This window comes from Trichechus manatus, unplaced genomic scaffold (genome assembly GCF_000243295.1).
Source record: "Trichechus manatus latirostris isolate Lorelei unplaced genomic scaffold, TriManLat1.0 scaffold00184, whole genome shotgun sequence".
NCBI lineage: Eukaryota > Metazoa > Chordata > Mammalia > Sirenia > Trichechidae > Trichechus > Trichechus manatus.
The window spans coordinates 3,841,902-3,862,003 of NW_004444120.1; the positions used below are offsets into that span (position 1 = coordinate 3,841,902).

General features: G+C 41.3%; 1 protein-coding gene across 1 annotated transcript; it reads left to right on the forward strand.

Annotated features, from left to right (window-relative positions):
- Window positions 1-5,007: 5,007 nt before the first annotated feature.
- PDE6H (phosphodiesterase 6H) lies at window positions 5,008-11,346 on the forward strand. Its single transcript, XM_004387343.2, has 3 exons — window positions 5,008-5,378; window positions 9,526-9,566; window positions 11,270-11,346. The coding sequence occupies exons 1-3, from the start codon at window positions 5,245-5,247 to the stop codon at window positions 11,344-11,346; spliced, it is 252 nt and encodes an 83-aa protein (XP_004387400.1). The 5' UTR covers window positions 5,008-5,244.
- Window positions 11,347-20,102: the final 8,756 nt, after the last annotated feature.

Below are 20,102 nucleotides of genomic sequence, written 5' to 3' on the forward strand. Positions count from 1 at the left end.
GTGTGTGTGTGTGAGAAGGGCAAAGGATGGATGATCGCCAGGACTAACGTTGGGGATGGAGAAGGAGAAAAGCTATCGGATCAGAAACTGCAAATCTGTCCTTGGATATCAACACTTGTTGTGAGTTTGTGAATTCAGTACACAGTCTTTCACAGGAGAAAGCCCAATTCAGTTTTGTAGGAGTATCGAATTATAAGAAAACCCCTAAGCCTGTCCCAGTCTCACCCCATATTCTTCTATCTCCCCTGCACCTGGGCTGGTGCTCTAAGCTTATGACGGTGGGATTAGGTAGCATGAGGGTATTTCAAGGAGATAAATCAGGATGGAAAGATCCTTTATTTATTTACCTATTGTGAAAGGGCAACTGGACAGTTTATAGGAGCAACTTTCAGCTCCGTGAGTATTTCTCAACTTCTGGGTGTGAGTTTGAACAGGATATACTTGAGGGGGCTGGGGGATGGTTTGGCTCCAAAACAAAAAGAACACTGTGGACTTGTGGGCTTGGGCTGGGGCTTTGGATGGAAATGGAAGAGAATATGAAGGAAATACAACCAAACCTCCTTATAATGCCATGTGACAAGGTAATAAGTGAAACTTGATTACTGAAAGGTCACTGAAAACCTTGATTACTAAATTCATACGGAGGGAACTCAAAAGACCCTCCCTTTTCGCGGCTTCAGGGTAAATAGTTTTCTGGGAAAAGAGGGATCCGGACACTAAATGGCCACAGAGCAAACAGTGTTTACTCCCAGGATGTGCTTGAAAAATTGGCTCAGGCACCAAGAGGCTGATGCGAGAGTGTGAGGATGAGGAGAAAGCAAGCCGTGAGCAATTCCTGGTGCAGTGTGGGTTTAACCTCCTCCTCCCTCTGAGGTTGAAGTGTTTATTTGCTCTGTTCTGAAGCAAGGTACTTTTTTATTTTGTTTTTATTTTTTCTTGACTTTGTTTGGGTCTTCCTTGGCCCTCCAAATTATTTGTCTCAGCCTCAGCATAACCTGGGTGACATTTAGAGGCCCAACTCTTTCAGTGAATGGAGAAGACAGTATTCCTCTACCTACCTCACCCTTTCTTAGTCAATCAACAATGAAATTGTCTGCCCATATCTTTGCTGAGAAAGAGGGAACTAGAAGTCTAGGGTGATCATTGCAGTATCAGAGAGCCTGCCTCAAGAACCTTCTGAAACTGTTTTTCCTCAGCTGCAATTTATGGAGGATCATTCTCTGCAGCTTCCTACAGTTGGGCTCTGCTGCCTGGGGTCTAAGGTGACGCTAACCCCTATGCCTTGAAATGTTACTTTGCTGAATCCACTTCTTTCTGCAGAAGAATGGTTTGTAATCTCCAGAAGGGGAAGGGCTAATATTACTTAAAGCAGGAAAACATTCTGCTTCACAAAGAAATTAATTACTTGACACTTTGGAGGCAAAAATATGAACCGTCCTCTTCTAGCTAAAATCAAGTCTGATATTAGATTCTGGAATATTCTGCCCCAGATATGCCTTTGGAATTTCTAGGAGAGCATGGTCAGGGTGTGTTTAGCTGATATCTATGGCTGACAGGACTGACTTCCAACGCAGGAAAGGTCATATGTGTTCGGCTTCCCCTAGAGGTTTTGCAGAGAGAACTGTCAAATCTATGAGAGAAACATTGTAGGAATTGATCAACAGTCCTCAGTACTCAAAAATGAAATGCATATAGTAACAATTATACTCCATAATGCAAATCCTGAAGGCCAACTGAATCCACGGATTACCGGGGCAACTATTATGTAACTCCTTGTGAGGAGTGTTCTTTTGTTTAATGGAGCAAACTTATAATTAGACATGAACTCTATCTTAGCCTGGAGATTCAACTTCCAAGTTATATAAACATGCAGAAGAAATGCGCAAGAAAAAGTGGGAAGTATAATCAGCGGAATATGGAAGTCAAGTGGGATTTGTAATGCTTTGGGGTTTCTGTTAGGGGTGTCAAAGGAATCTAAGAAAGACTTCTAAGACAGAATTTTGAGACCAGGAGTAAGATAATAGTCAGGAGGATTGAGGGAAGCAGAAGAATACTTGGCTGTGTCTATGACAGTTGCGTCTCTGGTGCCTGACAAGGGCTTTTCAGCAGTTCTCCCACAAGGAAGGAGAGTGGGAGAGTCCAGGCGAATATGTGTCACAACCATAGATTTGCTCACATGGCTTCCCTGACTTCCAGAAGGTCTAGTATACTCTTTTTTTGACCACCTTGCACTGTACTTACATTATCTCACTTAATCTTCCCCATAACCCTAAAAGGAAGGTATTATTTGACTCATTTTACAGATGAAATGAGACCCAGAAAGATTATGCAATTTAAGCAAGGTCCCATGGCCAATTTTGTGGAGCAGGAATTTGAAACTGAGTCTATCGAATTCTAAAGAACATACTTGTTACAATGTTCTATCCCCACAAAGTAGTTTGACGGATTAGGGTCACCTTAGGCACTCTTATGGGATTATAGACCAAACGTAGTAGGATGCTAGTTAGGGTTGCCAGGTGAAATAGAAGAAGCCCAGGTAAACTTAAATATCAGATAAACAATATTTATTTTTAGTATAAGTATATCCCTATACATACATATACAAAAATATTTTTTTGTTTATCTGAAAAAAAAATTTGTTTATCTGAAATTCAGATTTAACTGGATGGCCTATATTTTTATTTGCTGAATCTGGCAACCCTAATCCTAGTCAGCTCTCCAGATGAGAGAAAGGAAAGTTTGTGGTTTCTGACTAATTTGAAAGAATTGGGTAGTCCAAAATCCGGACCTGAGAAAAATTCTCTACTTTTCCTCCATGGCTCTGGCAGAGCTGGAATGCGCCAGTTAGTGGTGGCGCCCTCTGGCATCTTGGTGCTCTTGGCTGCCCACCACCGATTCCCATGGTCCCAAACACACTGGGGAGTAGACACTAACATTGCCTGTTGACCGGGGCTGGAGAGGGGGGCCATGGGCCCAAGAATTGGACTTAATGAGCAGAGGAGCTGGTGGCTTATTTCTGAAAGCCACTGAGGGCTTTGTGAGGTGAAGACCAAGTGGTGCCGTCTCTGTGGCTTGATAGAGAAGTCACAGGGTCAAGATCTCATGGCTCAAGGTTCAGGGTATTAATTCAATTTATTCATTCTCTCATTCAACAAATATATATGGCAAATCTACTATGTCACAGGTATTGTTCTAGGTTCTGAGGCTACAGAAATGAACAAAAGCTGTAAAAGTGGTCTTATGAGACATATTGCAGTGGGGATAAAGACAAGATCCCTGAATAAGCCCACCATCCCTGGTTCCAGCTCACAGATTAGTACACATCTTTCTACTGGTGGTGCAGTGGTTAAGAGCTACGGCTGCTAACCAAAACGTCGGAAGTTCAAATCCACCAGGTGCTTCTTGGAAACCCTGTGGGGCAGTTCTACTCTGTCCTATAGTGTCGCTATGAGTTGGAATCGATTCAATGGCAACGAGGTTTTCCTTTCTACTGAAAACGGTAACACTGGCAGGAGAGAATGGAAATAGTAGTTGGGGAAAAGAAAATAAAAAAAAATTATTATACTTGAAGGCGAAGATAACAATTTAAACCTGATTTTGAAATAAAAAAATGCTGTTGAATTTGAAGTTATACAATATAAGATTTGAGGGACATGGAGCGTGGTGGGAAAAGAGAGAGACTGTTAACATAATCCAAAGATTGTCAGGGAGGATTGAAGCTGAGAATATTAACTTAAAGCTATAATGGGTGAAATAAGGAATGCTATGCAAACAAAGCTACCACAAAGGAGATTAGGGAAGGGATTATCTTTGGGGCTTTTCAGAATCTTCCTTCCCAATGTGAATATTTTTAGTGATTAAAAAGGAGAAAGGAAAAATTACCATTTGTTATATTAGTATATTCCTTTTTTATTTTTTTAATGTCTTTAAGAATCATTTTCTTTGATTTGTACTTGAAGAACGACAATTCTGCTGCGAAAGTGAAATTCTGGGAAGACCATACTGGATGATTGGGATAGGAGAAAATATTGAAAATTTCTGAGAAACATCAGGCTAAAGAACCTTGTATGTGGATATGGAGTTAAAGCACAAACTTATTCTTTAATCACTCTGCACTGACTTTTCTATTTGAATGTGTGTGTCTTCAATCAACTTGAAGGCAACGGGTTTGGGTTTTTGGCTTTTGGTCTTGAACATGTATATTGAATACATTCATGGGTGTTGGTATTCCCGGCTCAGAGTTGCCCCTGTCCAGATAATTACCTTGTCATCCTTGAGAACTAGGAGAGAAGTCTACTGATCATATGAGGACGAAATAAAATAAAGTCTGTGAAGAACTGGCTAACCAAAAGCTCGGAGGTTTGAACCCACCAGCCGCTCCACAGGAGAAAGACGTAGTAGTCTGCTTCTGTAAAGATTTCAGCCTGGGAAACCCTATGGGGAAGTTCTACTCTGTCCTATAGGGTCCCTATTATTTAGAATCGACTCAGTGACAATGAGCTTTTAATAAAAACTGAGCCCATAAAATGTGTTCAATAGACATTTAAAATTAGGTTGTTCTGCAGCTGAATGGAAGAATATATAAAACTTGAAAACAGCAAAGTCCCTGGGTGGTGCAAATGGTTAATGCACTCAGCTGCTAACCAAAATGTTGGAGGTTCAAGTCCACCCAGAAGAAAAAGGGCCTGGTGATCTACTTGTGAAAAGTCAGCCACTGAAAACCCTATGGGGCACAGTTTTACTCTGCCACCTGTGGGGTTGCCATGAGTCAGAGTTGACAAGACAGCAACTGGTTAAAGAACATATCAGAGCTGTAAAAGACTGTAGATATCATTTAGTCTATTTGCCTCCCTTTACAGATGGGGAAATTGGTGATCACAGACAGGAAGTACATCATTATAATAAATTTGCGTAGAAAGTTAGTGGCAGACTTATTGGAACAATCAGTCTACTTGGATTTTTTTGAGTTTTTATAAACTGTCAGTTTACACTCCACTATCTTGAGGGTCTCCATTGATTTCTACCGTGTTTTTCTTTAAAATGCCATTAAAAGATAACTTCTCTCCTGTTGGGTCAACAAAAATACTGACCTTTTCTATCAAAGTGTTTTCTTCTCTGGTTTACAGCGACAGTGACAGCGACCATAATAACTTATGGTCCCCCTACCTTAAAGAATCTTATTTTCTCTCATTTACTGTCTAAGGTGCCTGGAAGGGAAAGGTCAGCCACACAAGGATTGCCAAAATGAGTGACACCACTACTCTGGCTCCTCCAGCTTCAAGCCAGGGTCCCACCACCCCACGCAAAGGTCCCCCGAAGTTCAAGCAGAGGCAAACTCGCCAGTTCAAAAGCAAACCTCCTAAGAAAGGTGTGAAAGGGTAAGAATGAGATGAAAAGGGAAACTTTCTCTTGTCCTTCTCCCCCCACTCCGCACAAGGCTGCTTTGGTTTGGAGTAATTAATGCTCACAATATACAACAAACTTATAAAGTTTCCAACCTCTGCTCTGTTTTCTTCTCTAACTCAGTCTTTGCTGCATCATGTCTTTGGCCCTGGAATTCTTTCATCTCAGCTCCCAGGTCTATGACCAAATTTAACATGGCAAATGGAGTCCTTCACAATCTCCTCTGACTTGACCTTCCAGATTTTCTTGACCACTCCCCTGAGCCTACTGTCTTAAGCTAGGTTCTCTAGAGAAGAAAAAACAATGCAGTGTAAAAATAAGTATTTGTAGAGATTTATATAAAGGAAAAGGCTAACACAGTTGTAGGGGCTGGAACATCCCAAGTCCGTGGGTCAGGCTGGAGGCTTCTCCTGACTCACATAGCTGAAGGTGCTGGCGAATCCAAGATTGGAAGGTCAGATAGCAGGCCTCTGGCTCACAGGCTGTGGGGCTGATGAATCCCAAGATTGACAGGTAAGATGGCAGGTAAGCTCCTAGCTCAAGCCCCAAGAACTGGAGATCAGATGAACAGGGGCCAATTGCAAGATCCAGAGCAAACAAAAGCCAGTGAGCCTTACCAGAAAGTCCAACTATATTGGATGCAGGCCACACTCCCACGGAAACGCCCTTTCAACTGATTGGCTATTCACAAAAGATCTCATCATAAAGGTGATCACATATATCAGATCTCATTATGGACATGATTACATCATTAAAAAAGCCAAAGTATATCATAACTGCAAAACCACTGAGGATCATGGCCCAGCCAACTTGACACAAACCTTAACCATCACAGTCCATCCCTTGTCAACTCGGCGCCTGTGAACATCTCCTGGAATTAGTGTCAGTTCAGAGCCAGTATCCAGTAATCCCTGAAAAGTCTGATTATTTCCTTTTCCCCAGTGAACAATCACTCTTGTAAAAGGCTGTAGATCCCTTTGGGCAAGGCTGGGAGAAAGATTAACAGTATAAATTTTCGGCAGTGTAGTGGGGTCCTTCCTCAAGGGACCCAACCTCCCCTTCATTCATGGGGCTGCGAGTCTGTAAACTGGCTCAAGTTCGGGAATTGGTTGAGGGGCTGTGACTCTCTATTCTGATGATTCAAGTTAGATTACCCTTCACTTGACCTAGAAGTCTTCCTCTTGTACAGACCAAGTAAATATTTAGTAGATTTCCCGTCTATTTCACTCCGAAGGACACCATGAGTAGGTAGCCAATGCCATAAGTCCATATGAGTCAGAATATTCTTACTACTGCTTTGGCTTCACTGTTCATTATAGTAACCACACCCATCTTGTCTTTGCAGACTGAGTGCAGCCACTGGGCCCCTATCTCCATGGGGTCCAATCAGCCCCATTGTAGTTAAATGTCTTAATTCAGTTAGGGCAGTTCCCACAATCAAATCTGACTTACATAAAATAGCAATCACAGCAGTCTTCAAGGATGCTGGGGCTTCCTTCACAAATTTGTTCCTCACAGTTGTGATAAAAGGTGTGTCCTCTGGGCACTCCATGTGTGGATCTGTGGGTCTAATCTGATAAATCCTCTCTAACATGCCAATTTCCCTTAGCCTTTGGATACCTTCTTTTACAGTATACCAGGGCAGAACATGTACTTCAACTTGATTTAGTGTAGGCCACTATGTAATCTATGCTTCAGCGACCCAACCAAATAAACAGTTAGATCCTTTCCTAACCTCTCAAGCTGAAACACTGAATGAAGAATCTGTGCTTAGTGGGCCCAGATAAGTAAACTCAGACTGATCCATTTTTATGTTCCTTGCACCATTATCCCACACCCTTCATAGCCATTCCCACACATGTTCCCCAGGTTTCTGTTTATACATATTAGAAAAGCCAAGCAGTTCTTTTGCAATGTAGTGTATCTCCTCCTGGGTCACACTTTGTATTTCACCTTTTGGGGCTCGCTGGTACTTAAGTTTAGCTATAGGTCTAGAAGCCAAAACTGGTGGTGGGAATGTGTTTTTAGAACATTCAGCATTGTTTTATAAGGCATCTTCCTCAGGTGATGCCCCAAGCAACAACTCAGACAAAGGCTCTTCAGACATAGCTGGGTTAACCCCATCCGATGGGGGTGAAGGGGCTAATGGATTTACTGGGGGGCGTGGCTTTGTTGACAAAAATGGAGTAATCTCTTCAGATGGGAGTGAGAGGCCTGGTTCTGTTGGCAGGAGAGTTTCAATGGAATTTAGGGGCTCAGTGTCCCCAGCTTCCTGATTATCCACCCGTATGTTCCCATCTCAAGTGTCAGGATTCCATTTCTTCCCAATCAATGCCCTCACTTTAACTTCAGACACCACTCAAAGTTGGGAATTCAGTTGATGTTGTAATTTAGCCACTCTTACGATAAGACTCTAGGTTTGGCTTTTGGCAATATCAGCTCTGTTACTACAAGAAATAAGGTTTTCTTTCAAGGCACAAGTGGAAACTTTGAGGTCGTTCAGGTGGCACTTGAGCTTTGAGTCTGAAGCCCTGAGCTCATCTTTATCTTTCACCACTTTGTCTAGGGAAAGTGGGACCAATCGACCAGCCTCATTATACTTATCATTATTACAAAATTGTAGAAAGGTTTCAAACATGTGATAACCCAGAACCTTGCCTCTCACCCATACTGATTGGTGGTGGTATTTTGGGTATTGCTATTGCCACCTCACGACATGGATTAGCAGTGCCCTCTTTACTACTGGAAACAGAGTCATCAATATCTTTAAGACTAACTGGACTTGGGACCCTATTTACAAAACTCATCTTTACAATTTTGTTTCTCAAGAACCACTCTTGGTACCAAATGTCTTAGGCTGGGTTCTCCAGAGAAGCAAAACCAATGCAGCATATAAGTGTATATATAGAGAGATTTATATCAAGGAAATAGCTCATGCAGTTGTAGAGGCTAGAATGTCCCAGATCTGTGGGTCAGGCTGGAGGCTGCTCCTGACTCATATAGTTGCAGGTGTTGGTGAATCCAAGATCAGAAGGTCAGATAGCAGGCCTCTGGCTCACAGGCTGTGGAGGCTGACGAAACCCAAAATTGACAGGTAAGACAACAGGTAAGCTGCTAGCTCAAGCCCCAAGAAGCAGAGGTCAGATGAACAAGAGCCAGTTGCAGAATCCAGAGTGAGCAGAAGCCAGTGAGCCTTGCCAGAAAGTCCACCTATATTGGATGCAGGCCACACTCCCAAGGAACTCCCTTTCAACTGATTGACTGCTCACAACAGATCTCATCATGATGGTGATCACATTATATCAGATCTCATTATGGGCATTATTACATCATTAAAAAGCTAAACTACATCATAACTGCCAAACCACTGAGAATCATGGCCCAGCCAAGTTGACACACAATCTTAACCATCACACCTACATACCTTGTTCTCCAGTCTGGAATACAGAACCACTGGCCATTTCCAGAACAAACTCTTTACTTTTATGACTTCAAATCTTTAATGCTTTCAATTCTTTGCTTTTTTCTTTCTCTCCTCGGCATACTCCTATTCCTTTTCAACATATAGCTCATATGTTAATTTCTTTTTAGAGTCATTACTGACTATCTTAGGCAAACTGTATCATAATTTCTAGGTTTGAATTTTGTACATTCAGCTATCATAACTCATATTATTTTATATCACATTTATTTATTTAAATCCATTTCCTAAGACTGTGACCCCTCAGAGACCATTTGTTTGTTTTTGCCTTAATTCCCTACGCTTAACATAATGCCTGGTACATAGTAGATGTTCAACAAATGCTTCTGGATAATTTCTATTTTAAAAAATGAAGCTTGACTAAATTGTTCCACCGATAATTCTTTTCGGTTCTTGTCCTAGACTATGTTTTTACAGGGGATAAACATCCCTCCAAGGGGCACATCGTGTAAAACCTGCCTGTGTGCCATCTTCTTTGCTCCAGCTCAATGCAAATAATGAGAGTTTTACAAATATAAAAACTTAAACGACTTCTTCTTCTTCCCCCTCAAAACAGGAAACAGTCCAAATGAATCAGTCCAGGGTCCCTTTGCGCTGATCTCAGCTAATTTGTCTTTTATTCATTTACTTATTTTTCATAGGTTTGGAGATGACATCCCAGGCATGGAGGGGCTAGGAACAGGTGAGCCACCAGGGGTTTAGTGAGGAATTTATTCTCGAGAAATCTACCTTTTTATACTTCCAGCCTCAAGGGGTAGTTGAAAGTGATAAGAATACATAACACAGCAGATCCTTTGAGGACATAGAAATGTAGGGGTTTAATTCAACCTCTTAAGTAAGTAAGTGTGTGCCTACACGCAAAGACCCTTTAAAAGAAAATCAGGCTAGGTCCAAAGTTTAATGAATTGGGCTTGATTTGTTAAACATCTAGTGAGGACATATAATGGTGAATTATAAACCTTTACGGTAGAAAGATTCTCAGAGTTAGTCTAGCCCAGCTTCTTTTTTTTTTCTTTTTTTTCCGGTCAGAAGAGAAATCTGAGACGTAGAGGAATTAAAGTGACAATATAAGTCCACAGAGTGAGCTGTTGGAAATAAGAGTAGAGCCTGGAGGACCTTTCTACACCATCAGGCAAACCACTCCCCGTACCACCTTCCTCTTTTTATACATCTGTTACGACTCAGAAGGGGGCTGCGCACACTGAATGCATCCAGCACACTGTTGACAAATGGCGACTCTCAAAGCAATCAGTGTCTTACCAGGCAATTCTCAGTGCATTAGTTTTTTTTGCAGCCAAATGCCACTCCTGGATCTCAAACAATTTGTTCCAACCCCTTTCCAAAGCTCATTTGCTATTCTTCTAAATAAACTGCTTCTGTATTTTGGCCAGGTCTAGAGAAGGCCAGCAAATTCACTTTAGACTCTGGAAGATATGCTTGACTCTGCCAATATCTTCGGAATAGTGAGGAATTTTACACTGAGAGAAGGTTTGAGGTCTTTTGACATCGTTTCTACTTTCTTCTCTACAACTGTGTGATTTTTAATTAGTTGTTTAACTTCTCTAAAGAGCCCTGGTGGTGCAGTGGTTAAGCATTTGGTTGCTAACCGAAAGATTGGCAGTTTGAACCCACCAGCTGCTCTGCAGGAGGAAGATGTGGCAGTCTACTCCCATAGATTTACAGCCTTAGAAACCCTACGGGGCAGTTCTACTGTCCTGTATGGTTGCTATCAGTCAGTATAGATTCAAAGATGGCAATGGGTTGGTTTAACCTCTCTAGGTGTCAGCCAGCTTCTCTGTAACTCAGGGATAACAGCATCTTATTGCCTGAAGCAAGGGGCTGAATTAGATAAAGGCTTTATATTGCCTGTAAGTATGCAATTGGATATAGCCATTTCAAAATGTAAAGTAACTGAAGAGCAAGTCAAAGAAGTCTAAGGAACCTATGAGGATTCGGTAGGGGGTTAGGAGACTGTGGATTTCCAGACCATGGCAATTTTGTAAAGAGCATCTATTTCTCCTTTTAACCCTTGGCCTGACTAGAATTCCCTTCTTGGTGGCTATGCTTTGCAGAAACTCTGTACCATCAGTGAGCTGTATCCCCACAGGATGGTCCCAGTCGAAAGCTGTAGGTCAACTCTCCAAAGAGGACGTTGAATGATACCAACAGAGATGCCTTGGGGGCCCTGTTCTGGGGGTGTCAGAGCCATGAAGAGGAATAAATAAATGATTGTCTGACCTTTCCTGGGCTAGATAACTTCCCAGTGATCGGACAATGACTAGGAGAGAGCAGTAAGGTATCCCTATCTGAAGGATGTCTTTTTGAGCAGAAGAGGTTCTTCTGGGGATGAGGTTGGCTTACATGTTCTTCTTCCCTCTCTTGCAGATATCACGGTGATTTGTCCCTGGGAAGCTTTCAGTCACCTGGAATTACATGAGCTGGCTCAGTTTGGGATTATCTGAGGCATCAGAGGTTCTGTGACTCTCAACAGCATCTGCAGTAACTTTAACTGTTTTTGCCCTATTGACTTGTCAGAAGTCTTGAAATTCAGCTGTTGGGAAATGGTTTCTTTGGCTCACACAGTCGTTTCCCATCAGTTACCCCTAAGGTTTCTTCTAGCGTCAGATGCTCTCTTGCACTATAGCTCAGATCAGAACGGTGGACAAGAACCTGCTCCTGCGGGGGCATTTCAAATTTTGCCACCTTTTCCTGTCGTCTACTTATAAGCAATCAACATTTCTTATGTTTTGCTTATTTGTAAGTCCTTCAAATCTGTTTTTGCTAGGCATTCATTATAGTTAGTAGCAGACTTTCAAAAAAAATTCAGGTCACTCCTTTCCCCTTCTCGTTTAATAAAGGAGATGTTACCTGAAATCTTATGGTGGACTAGTATTGAATGCTGTATGTAAACACCTGACTCCCTGTTCTGAGAGCCAATTGGACAAAGAAGCATCATACAGGAAATAAGCACAATGCGTGCAGAAGAGCATAACATCAAGTGTGAAGCCCTGACATTGCTTTGTAAATTTGTAAATCACACGATGTCTGGCCCTAAATACTATTGAATTAGGTTATCCCTGCGGTCCCATGAAGGTTTAAATTTTATGGTTCAAAGTTGATGGAGGACTAAGGTTTAACTCAGAACTCTTGGCACTGTGAGCCTTTTTCAGTGACCTGATTCAGGAATGTTCTCTTTCACAGCATCCCCTAAACGAAATGATTTCATCGAGTGGCTTAAGGTGAGAGTCACAGGTTATCTGTGACTGGCTTTGTGCACATCTATAAGAAATAATCTTTAAACCATCAATTGCAGTGATTTATATACTATAAGGTTTAGACTTAGAGGCAAAGGATAGGTAGTTAAACTCTCCAAACAAGATGATGGTTTGTTTCACCCTCAAAGTTGTGTCAAATGAAATGTACCAATAGCTTTCTTTCCCCAGTACTTCCAATGCAGTTAGGCAATTCAAATGCTGCCTCGGTCTGACTTGGACTCTTCAGTACTAACAGTGTTAATTTCTCCATTTCAGTTTTGTAATCTGTGGTAAATGAATGTGGTAAACTAACTGAAAAGAGATACAGGACGATAGATTAGAAGGTGATATGGGCTCTAGTTCTGGCTCTGCCATTAAATTGCTGTATAATCTTGGACAAAACCTCACCATTTGGACCCTTCCATTACCTGAATTCTAAGGTTCCTGGTAGTTATAATTCTATGAGTTTGAGATTCTCAGAGTCTGAGCATAAGAATTAGAGGAGCTCAGCACTTCAGAAAATTTGTTCTGCTGCAGTATGGTAAACGAGGCTCTGTGCTAACTATTTTACACAAATCACCAACTTGCCTAGTGGCCAGAAAACTAGAAGTACAAAAGGAAAAGTAAGGTGAAAATTCAAAAGTGGACCCATGACATAAAAGGAAGTGTAGCAATATGTGGGCTTCCTCCTATGGCAGGAACTCCTGCCTGCACCAGTGCACCTGCTTTCACTCCTGCCAAAGCTGGCCCAGGCCTCTCACAACACCTGCTCCACTTGATGGCCAATGCTTCTGTCTCTACTTGTTCATTCTAGTGTGATTTCAGTTAGGGAGGCCTGTATTCTTCTTCAGATGAGTGAAACTCTGGACAACATTTGGCTTATTTTGCAAACGTTTCTTTTGTTGAAACAATGGTGTTGAAAACAGAATATATCCAAAGAACACAACCAGTAGTCAAGATGGAGAAGGACCTAGAAACTATGCCATATGGGGAAATGTTGAAGGAACTGATAATGTTTAAATGATAACTGATAGCAAATATTTAAAACGTTATAAAGAGCAGGATAAAGCAGATCTATTTCATTTAAGATCCCAGCGTAGTGGTAAGCTGTAGTAGATACGGCAGCCCTGGTGGTGCAAACAATTAGGTTCTTGGCTACTAACCAAAAGGTTGGTAGTTCAAACCCATCCAGAGGCACCTCAGAAGACTGGCCTGGCAATCTGCTTCCAAAAGTTCACAGCCTTGAAAACCCTATGGAGCGGTTCTATTCTGCACACATGGGGTCGCCATTAGTTGGAGTTAACTCGGTGGCATCTGGTTTGGTTGTTTTGGTAGTAGACATAATTTAAGGTCCCTTCAAACTAATGGGGAGTCCTGATGGCACAATGCTTAAGAGCTTGGCTACTAACCAAAAGGTTGGCAGTTTGAATCCACCAGCCACTCCTTGGAAACCCTATGGGGCAGTTCTACTCTGCCCTGTAGGGTCACTATAAGTTGGAATTGACTTGATGGCAGTGGGTTTAGTTATTATTTTTTTTCCCCAAACTATAGGATTCTATTATTTTTAAGTACCAGAGGAAATCCCTTAACATATAAACAGCACATATGAAAAAGATAAAAGTAAGGTATTGTCCCAGTCAGGATTCTGGCAGCAAAGAGATGGCATCCTCGGACAGGGTAATTGAGGAAAGCTTAATAAAGTGACTATTTACAAAGGCTTGGGAAGGGTTAAGAAGAGTCTACAAAGCTTGGTGCAGGAACTCGGGGCTAGCAACAGCCTGGGAGCCACACCAACATTGGCCTAAAGGAAGCCAAAGACAGGAGATCTAACTGTAAGAGAGGGCCCCTAGCAGGGCTGTAGCCTTCAAGAGAGGGATGCAGCCAACCCATACTGATCCTAAAGGTAAGTAGGAGAAGGGGGGCAAGGCTGATAAATACCTCATCGTTGTTCTTCTTCTACCCTCCACTCTCCTGTTAATGCCTCCCATTGGCTGAACCCAACTGGAAGTCAGAGGGCAAAGGAAACCATTGATGCAGTCAGCAAAGGACACTCCAGCAGCAGAGAACAGGTGGAGACAGGTAGAGAATGATGGGAATGGCAAAAGGGAAATATCCAGTGCAGCACTAGCACAGAAGAGCAGATACAAGGACTGTGGTGTTCAGTGATTCTCAGCCAGACCTGGAAAATGGACACGGACGGGTATGCTTAAAACCTCCAAAGGTGATTCTGATGCAAACCACTGGAGTGGAGGAAGGACAATATTAAATAGGAAGAATAAATAGGAAGAACACAGTGGACAAAAGAGAAGAATAGCAGAAGTAAATTTTAGTCATAGAATTTTAGGGCTTGGGGGATTTTCTGAAATATTCTGAAAGTTTCCTGATAAGAAATGCTTACGTTCACTTGTTAAAAACACACAAATTTCGGGCCCTACTCCAGATTTTCTGAATAAGAATCTCCAGGGACGAGGTCTTGGAATCTGTATTTTAAATAAGAGGTCCAGGTGATACCTATATTTGTACCAATTTGAAAACCCAGATGTAGTTCAAGCCTACATTTTATACATTAGGAATGAGCTAATTCTTAACAAATTGAACCTGTTCTACTTGACTCCAATAGCACATGTAATACGTGGGAGAACAGGGGCTAATTTTTGAGTGTTCTGTCTGTTTTCCTGACTGGTAAAATAGATATGCCTCACCACTCCAGATCTAACCCAGTTAAACACTCCTTCAATTTCAGATAATATCACACGGTTCAGAATTTAAGAGTTGGGCTGAAGCACACTAAGAAGTATGGGGCTGAATGGACACCATTATTGTTCAGGGCTGACCACTTGCCATTGCCTCACACAGCCAACCTCTCTCCACAGCCTTTGTCTCTCCCTGTTCTCAGCTGCCTTTTCTGACTAGAGTAGGGGAGACTAGGGAAGAGCTTTACTCTTGGTCGTTGGAGGCAGTGACCCTCACTTATCCTGCACCCTGGTCTTGTTTGCTCACATCACTGGGTAGAAGTTGGGGCTGATGGTGCTGGTAATCTAGGCACCCACCCTCACATCAGTGGCATTACAGTCAGAGTAGGAAGCAGTATATAAGGAGAAAATGCCCCTCTGGACTGCTGTACCCTCAGTGAACATACATAACTGTTAGTAAACAATTGCTACTGTACAGTTGGCCACTACTACGAGAAAAGCAAGAATCATCATAAACTGAAGAACGGAGGGAAATCGTTTTCTCAACAACTGAAGTAAAGAGAAAACACACATACACAAGAACAATCAATAAGACCAATATGTAACGCAGGGGGAAAAACCATCATATAAGACTAAACAACATAAAAAGTAATGTTAGAGAGTGGGGGCCGAGATGGCGGAGTAGTCAGACACCACCAGTGGTCCCTCTTACAAACAAAGACCCCAAAAAACAAGTGAATTGATTGTATATGACAACCTAGAAGCCCTGAATATCAAAGGCAAAGTTGAGGAATCAGACCGAGTGGCAGGGGGAGAGAGAGATGGCTCAGAAGCAGCGAGGGGTTGCCAGACCAGACCCAGTGGGAGCCAGCACTCTACGGGCCGGATTGGCTCATGTGCATGGTGAGGCAAGCAGTGGCATTCAGGACGTATTTTCCATGTCAGGAGAGACGGAGCAGCAGAGTCTGCTCAGGCCTCCAAGCTAGTGAAAAGCAGCACTCAATCAGCAAAAGATAAGTACATGCATTTAATCTACCACACGGATCATAAAACACCCCATTTGGGAAGAACCTCTCTCCCATTCACCTGCTTCCTCCCCTCTCTGCACTGTCCAGGACCAGCTTCAGCAATTGCCGAGTTCCCTGGGCCAGAAGTAGGACCCATTACACACCCTGAGCCATTCTCCGTGCCTTGGAGAGGAAACAAATTAACAAACAGGAAAAAATAATGTGCCAGCTCCCCTAAGCTGGGAACTTAGGGCAGGCACAGCTCCTTTGCCTAGGCACAGGCATAAGGGGTCCACGGACTTTGAATGCCTTTCACCCCTGCATAGACTGTGTGGGCCCATTTCAACAGCATAAGCCCTCATTGGCACAGTACAACAGGGTATATACCTGAAGCCTAACTTCACTGTATCAGCTGTATGGTGGAGTGGCAGGTCCGTGACATTTGATACTGCTCTGACCCTTAAGCAGGGTCCTCACTTACCCACATCAGGGGCCTGAGGACTGGTGACTCCACCCATACCACCTAGCTGCCTGCAACAGGTGTCTAAGAATAAGTGGTGTCTCCCAGTCCTTACGGCCAACAGCACTCAGTGCCCATAGTATGGCTGCAAAACTCACCCATCTGTGCACTCTGGGGAACAGGGATATGCTTTTCTCCCAGACACTCAGGAGCAGCTGTCAGCCACCTGCCTTTTTTAGTGTGTGACCCCCTACTGCAGCCAGATATCTGTGCCTACTCCAATCACTCCTGCCCTTCTAGGACTGTAGGTGAGAGCCTGCACCACACACTTGGTGACCGACTATTTGGACACCTGAGCTGAATCCATACAAGAAAAGTAAATGGATTGCTGGGCTCACATACCTAGTAATATTTAACCACCTGGCGACAGGACGTGAGAGGTTCAAAAATGCCAATAATCAAACTAGCACACATGACCAGCCTATTTGGGCATATCAAAACAAAACGAAAAGCTAGGACACAGTAAGCAAACATAAAATAAATAAATATAATAACTAATTGATGACGCAGGAACAACAGTCAATATCAAATCACATAAAGAGGCAGACCATGATGGCTTCAGCAAGCTCCCAAGACAAAGAATCAAGAAACCTTCTGGAGGAAGAGAACATCTTGGAATTACTGGAGGCAGAATTCAAAAGGTTAATAAACAGAGCTATTGAAGATATCAGGAAGGAGATCAGACAAAATGCAGAACAAGTCAAGGAACACACAGACAAAGCAATAGAGGAACTTAAGAAGGTTATACAACACCATAATGACAAACTTAACAGGCTGCAAGAATCCATAGAGAGACAGCAATCAGAAATCCAGAAGATTAACAATAAAATTTCAGATTTAGACAACACAATAGAAGGTCAAAGGAGCAGAAATGAGGCAATGGAAGTCAGAATTAGTGAGACTGAAGACAAAGCACCTGATACCAACTTATTTGAGAAAAAAATCAGATAAAAGAATTAAAAAAAAAAAAGAAGAAACCCTACGAATTATGTGGGACTCTATAAAGAGGAATAACCTACACATGATTGGACTACCAGAATGGGGGTGGGAATGGATAACAGAAAATACAGAGAGAAGTGTTGAAGATTTGTTGGCAGAAAACTTTCCTGATATCATGAAAGATGAGAAGATATCTATCCAAGATGCTCATCAAACCCCACATAAGGTAGATCCCAAAAGAAATTCACCAAGACATATTATAATCAAACTTGCTGAAACCAAAGATAAAGAGAGAATTTAAAAAGTGGCTAGGGATAAACAGAAAGTTGTCTACAAAGGAGAGTCGATAAGAACAAGCTTGGACTACTCAGCAGAAACCATGCAGGCAAGAAAGCAATGGGATGACATATATAAAGCCCTGCAGGAAAAAAAACTGCCAGGCAAGAATTACATATCCAGCAAAACTGTCTCTCAAATATGATGGCGAAATTATGGCATTTCCAGATAAACAGAAGTTTAGGGAATTTGCAAAAACCAAACCAAAATTACAAGAAATACTAAAGGGAGTCCTCCAGTTAGAAAATCCATAACATCAGATAACAACCCAAGACTAGAACATAGGACAGAGCAACCAGATATCAACTGAGATAGGGAAGTCACAAAAATAAATCAAAGCTAAAATGCTGAAAATAGGGAAACAGAGACTTCAATATGTAAAAGATGACAACATTAAAACAAAATAGAGGGACTAAAAAATGTAGCCATAGATCTTTCATACGGAGAGGAAATCAAGATGATGTAAAGAAATAAAACAGTAGTTTAAACTTAGAAAAATAGGGGTAAATATTAAGGTAACCACAAAGGAAACTAACAATCCTACACATCAAAATAAAAAACAAGAAAAACACAAAGACTCAGCAAACACAAAATCAACAACAACAAAAAGGATGAAAAGGAAATACATAAAGAAAAATAACTCAGCACAGAAAATTAAGTGGAATGAAGAAACTGTGAACAAAACACAGAAAAAGACATCAAAATGACAGCACCAAACTCATACCTATCAATAACTATGCTGAATGTAAATGGACTAAATGCACCAATAAAGAGACAGAGAGTGGCAGATTGGATAAAAAAATACGATCTGCCTATATGCTGCCTACAAGAGACATACCTTAGACTTAAGACACAAACAAACTAAAACTCAAAGGATGGAAAAAAGTATATCAAGCAAACAACACTCAGAAAAGAGCAGAAGTGGCAATATTAATCTCTGACAAAATAGAATTTAAAGTAAAATTTACCGCAAAGGATAAGGAAGGACATTATATAATGATTAAAGGGCCAATACACCAGGAGGACATAACCATAATAAATATTTATGCACCCAATGACAGGGCTCCAAAATACATGAAATAAACTCTAACAGCATTGAAAAGAGAGACAGACAGCTCCACAATAATAGTAGGAGACTTCAGCACACCACTTTTGGTGAAGGACAGAACGTGCAGAGAGTAGAAGATTTAAATGCCACAATCAACCAACTTAACCTCATAGACATATTCCGAACACTCCACCCAACAGCAGTCAAGTATACTTTCTTTTCCAACACATACGAACATTTTCCAAAACTGACCACATATTAGGCCAAAAGACAAGCCTTAACAGAATCCAAAGCATCAAAATATTTCAAACCATGTTTTCTGACCATAAAGCCATAAAAGTGGAAATAAATAATAGAAAAAGCAAGGAAAATAAATCAAACACATGGAAACTGAACAACACCTTGCTCAAAAACTACTGGGTTATAGAAGAAATTAAGGATAGAATAAAGAAATTCACAGAATCGAATAAGAATGAAAACACATCCTACCTTAACCTTTGGGACACAGCAAAAGCAGTCCTCAGAGGTCAATTTATAGCAATAAATGCACACATCTAAAAAGAAGAAAGGGCCAAAATCAAAACATTAACCAAAACATTAATCAAAACCCTACAACTCAAAAAAATAGAAAGAGTAGCAAAAGAAGCCCTCGGGCACCAGAAGAAAGTAAATAATAAAAATTAGAGCAGAATTAAATGAAATAGAAAATAGAAAAACAATTGAAAGAGCTAACAAGATCAAAAGCTGGTTCCTTGAAAAGATCAACAAAATTGATAAACCACTGCCAAACTGACAGAAGAAAAATAGGAGAGGAAGCAAATAACCTGAATAAGAAATGAGATAGGCAATATCACAACAGACCCAACAGAAATTAAAAGAATCATAACAGAATACTATGAAAAATTGTACTCCAACAAATTTGAAAACATAGAGGAAATGGACAAATTTCTAGAAACACACTACCTACCTAAACTAACACAGAGGTAGAACACCTAATTAAACCTATAACAAAAGAAGAAATTGAAAAGGTAATAAAAAAAAACTACCCCCGCCAAAAAAAAAAAAAAAAAGACAAAAAACCTTGGCCTGGTTGGTTTCACTGGAGAATTCTACCAAACTTTCAGAGAAGAGTTAACACCACTGCTACTAAAGGTATTTCAGAGTATAGAAAAGGATGAATACTCCCAAACTCATTCTATGAAGCCACCATAACCCTGATACCAAAACCAGGTAAAGACACCACAAAAAAGAAAATTACAGATGAATATCCCTCATGAACATAGATGCAAAAATCCTCAACAAAATTCTAGCCAATCGAATTTAACTACATATCAAAAAATAATTCACCATGACCAAATGGAATTCATACTAGCTATGCAGGGATGTTCTAGCATTAGAAAAACAATCAATGTAATCCATCA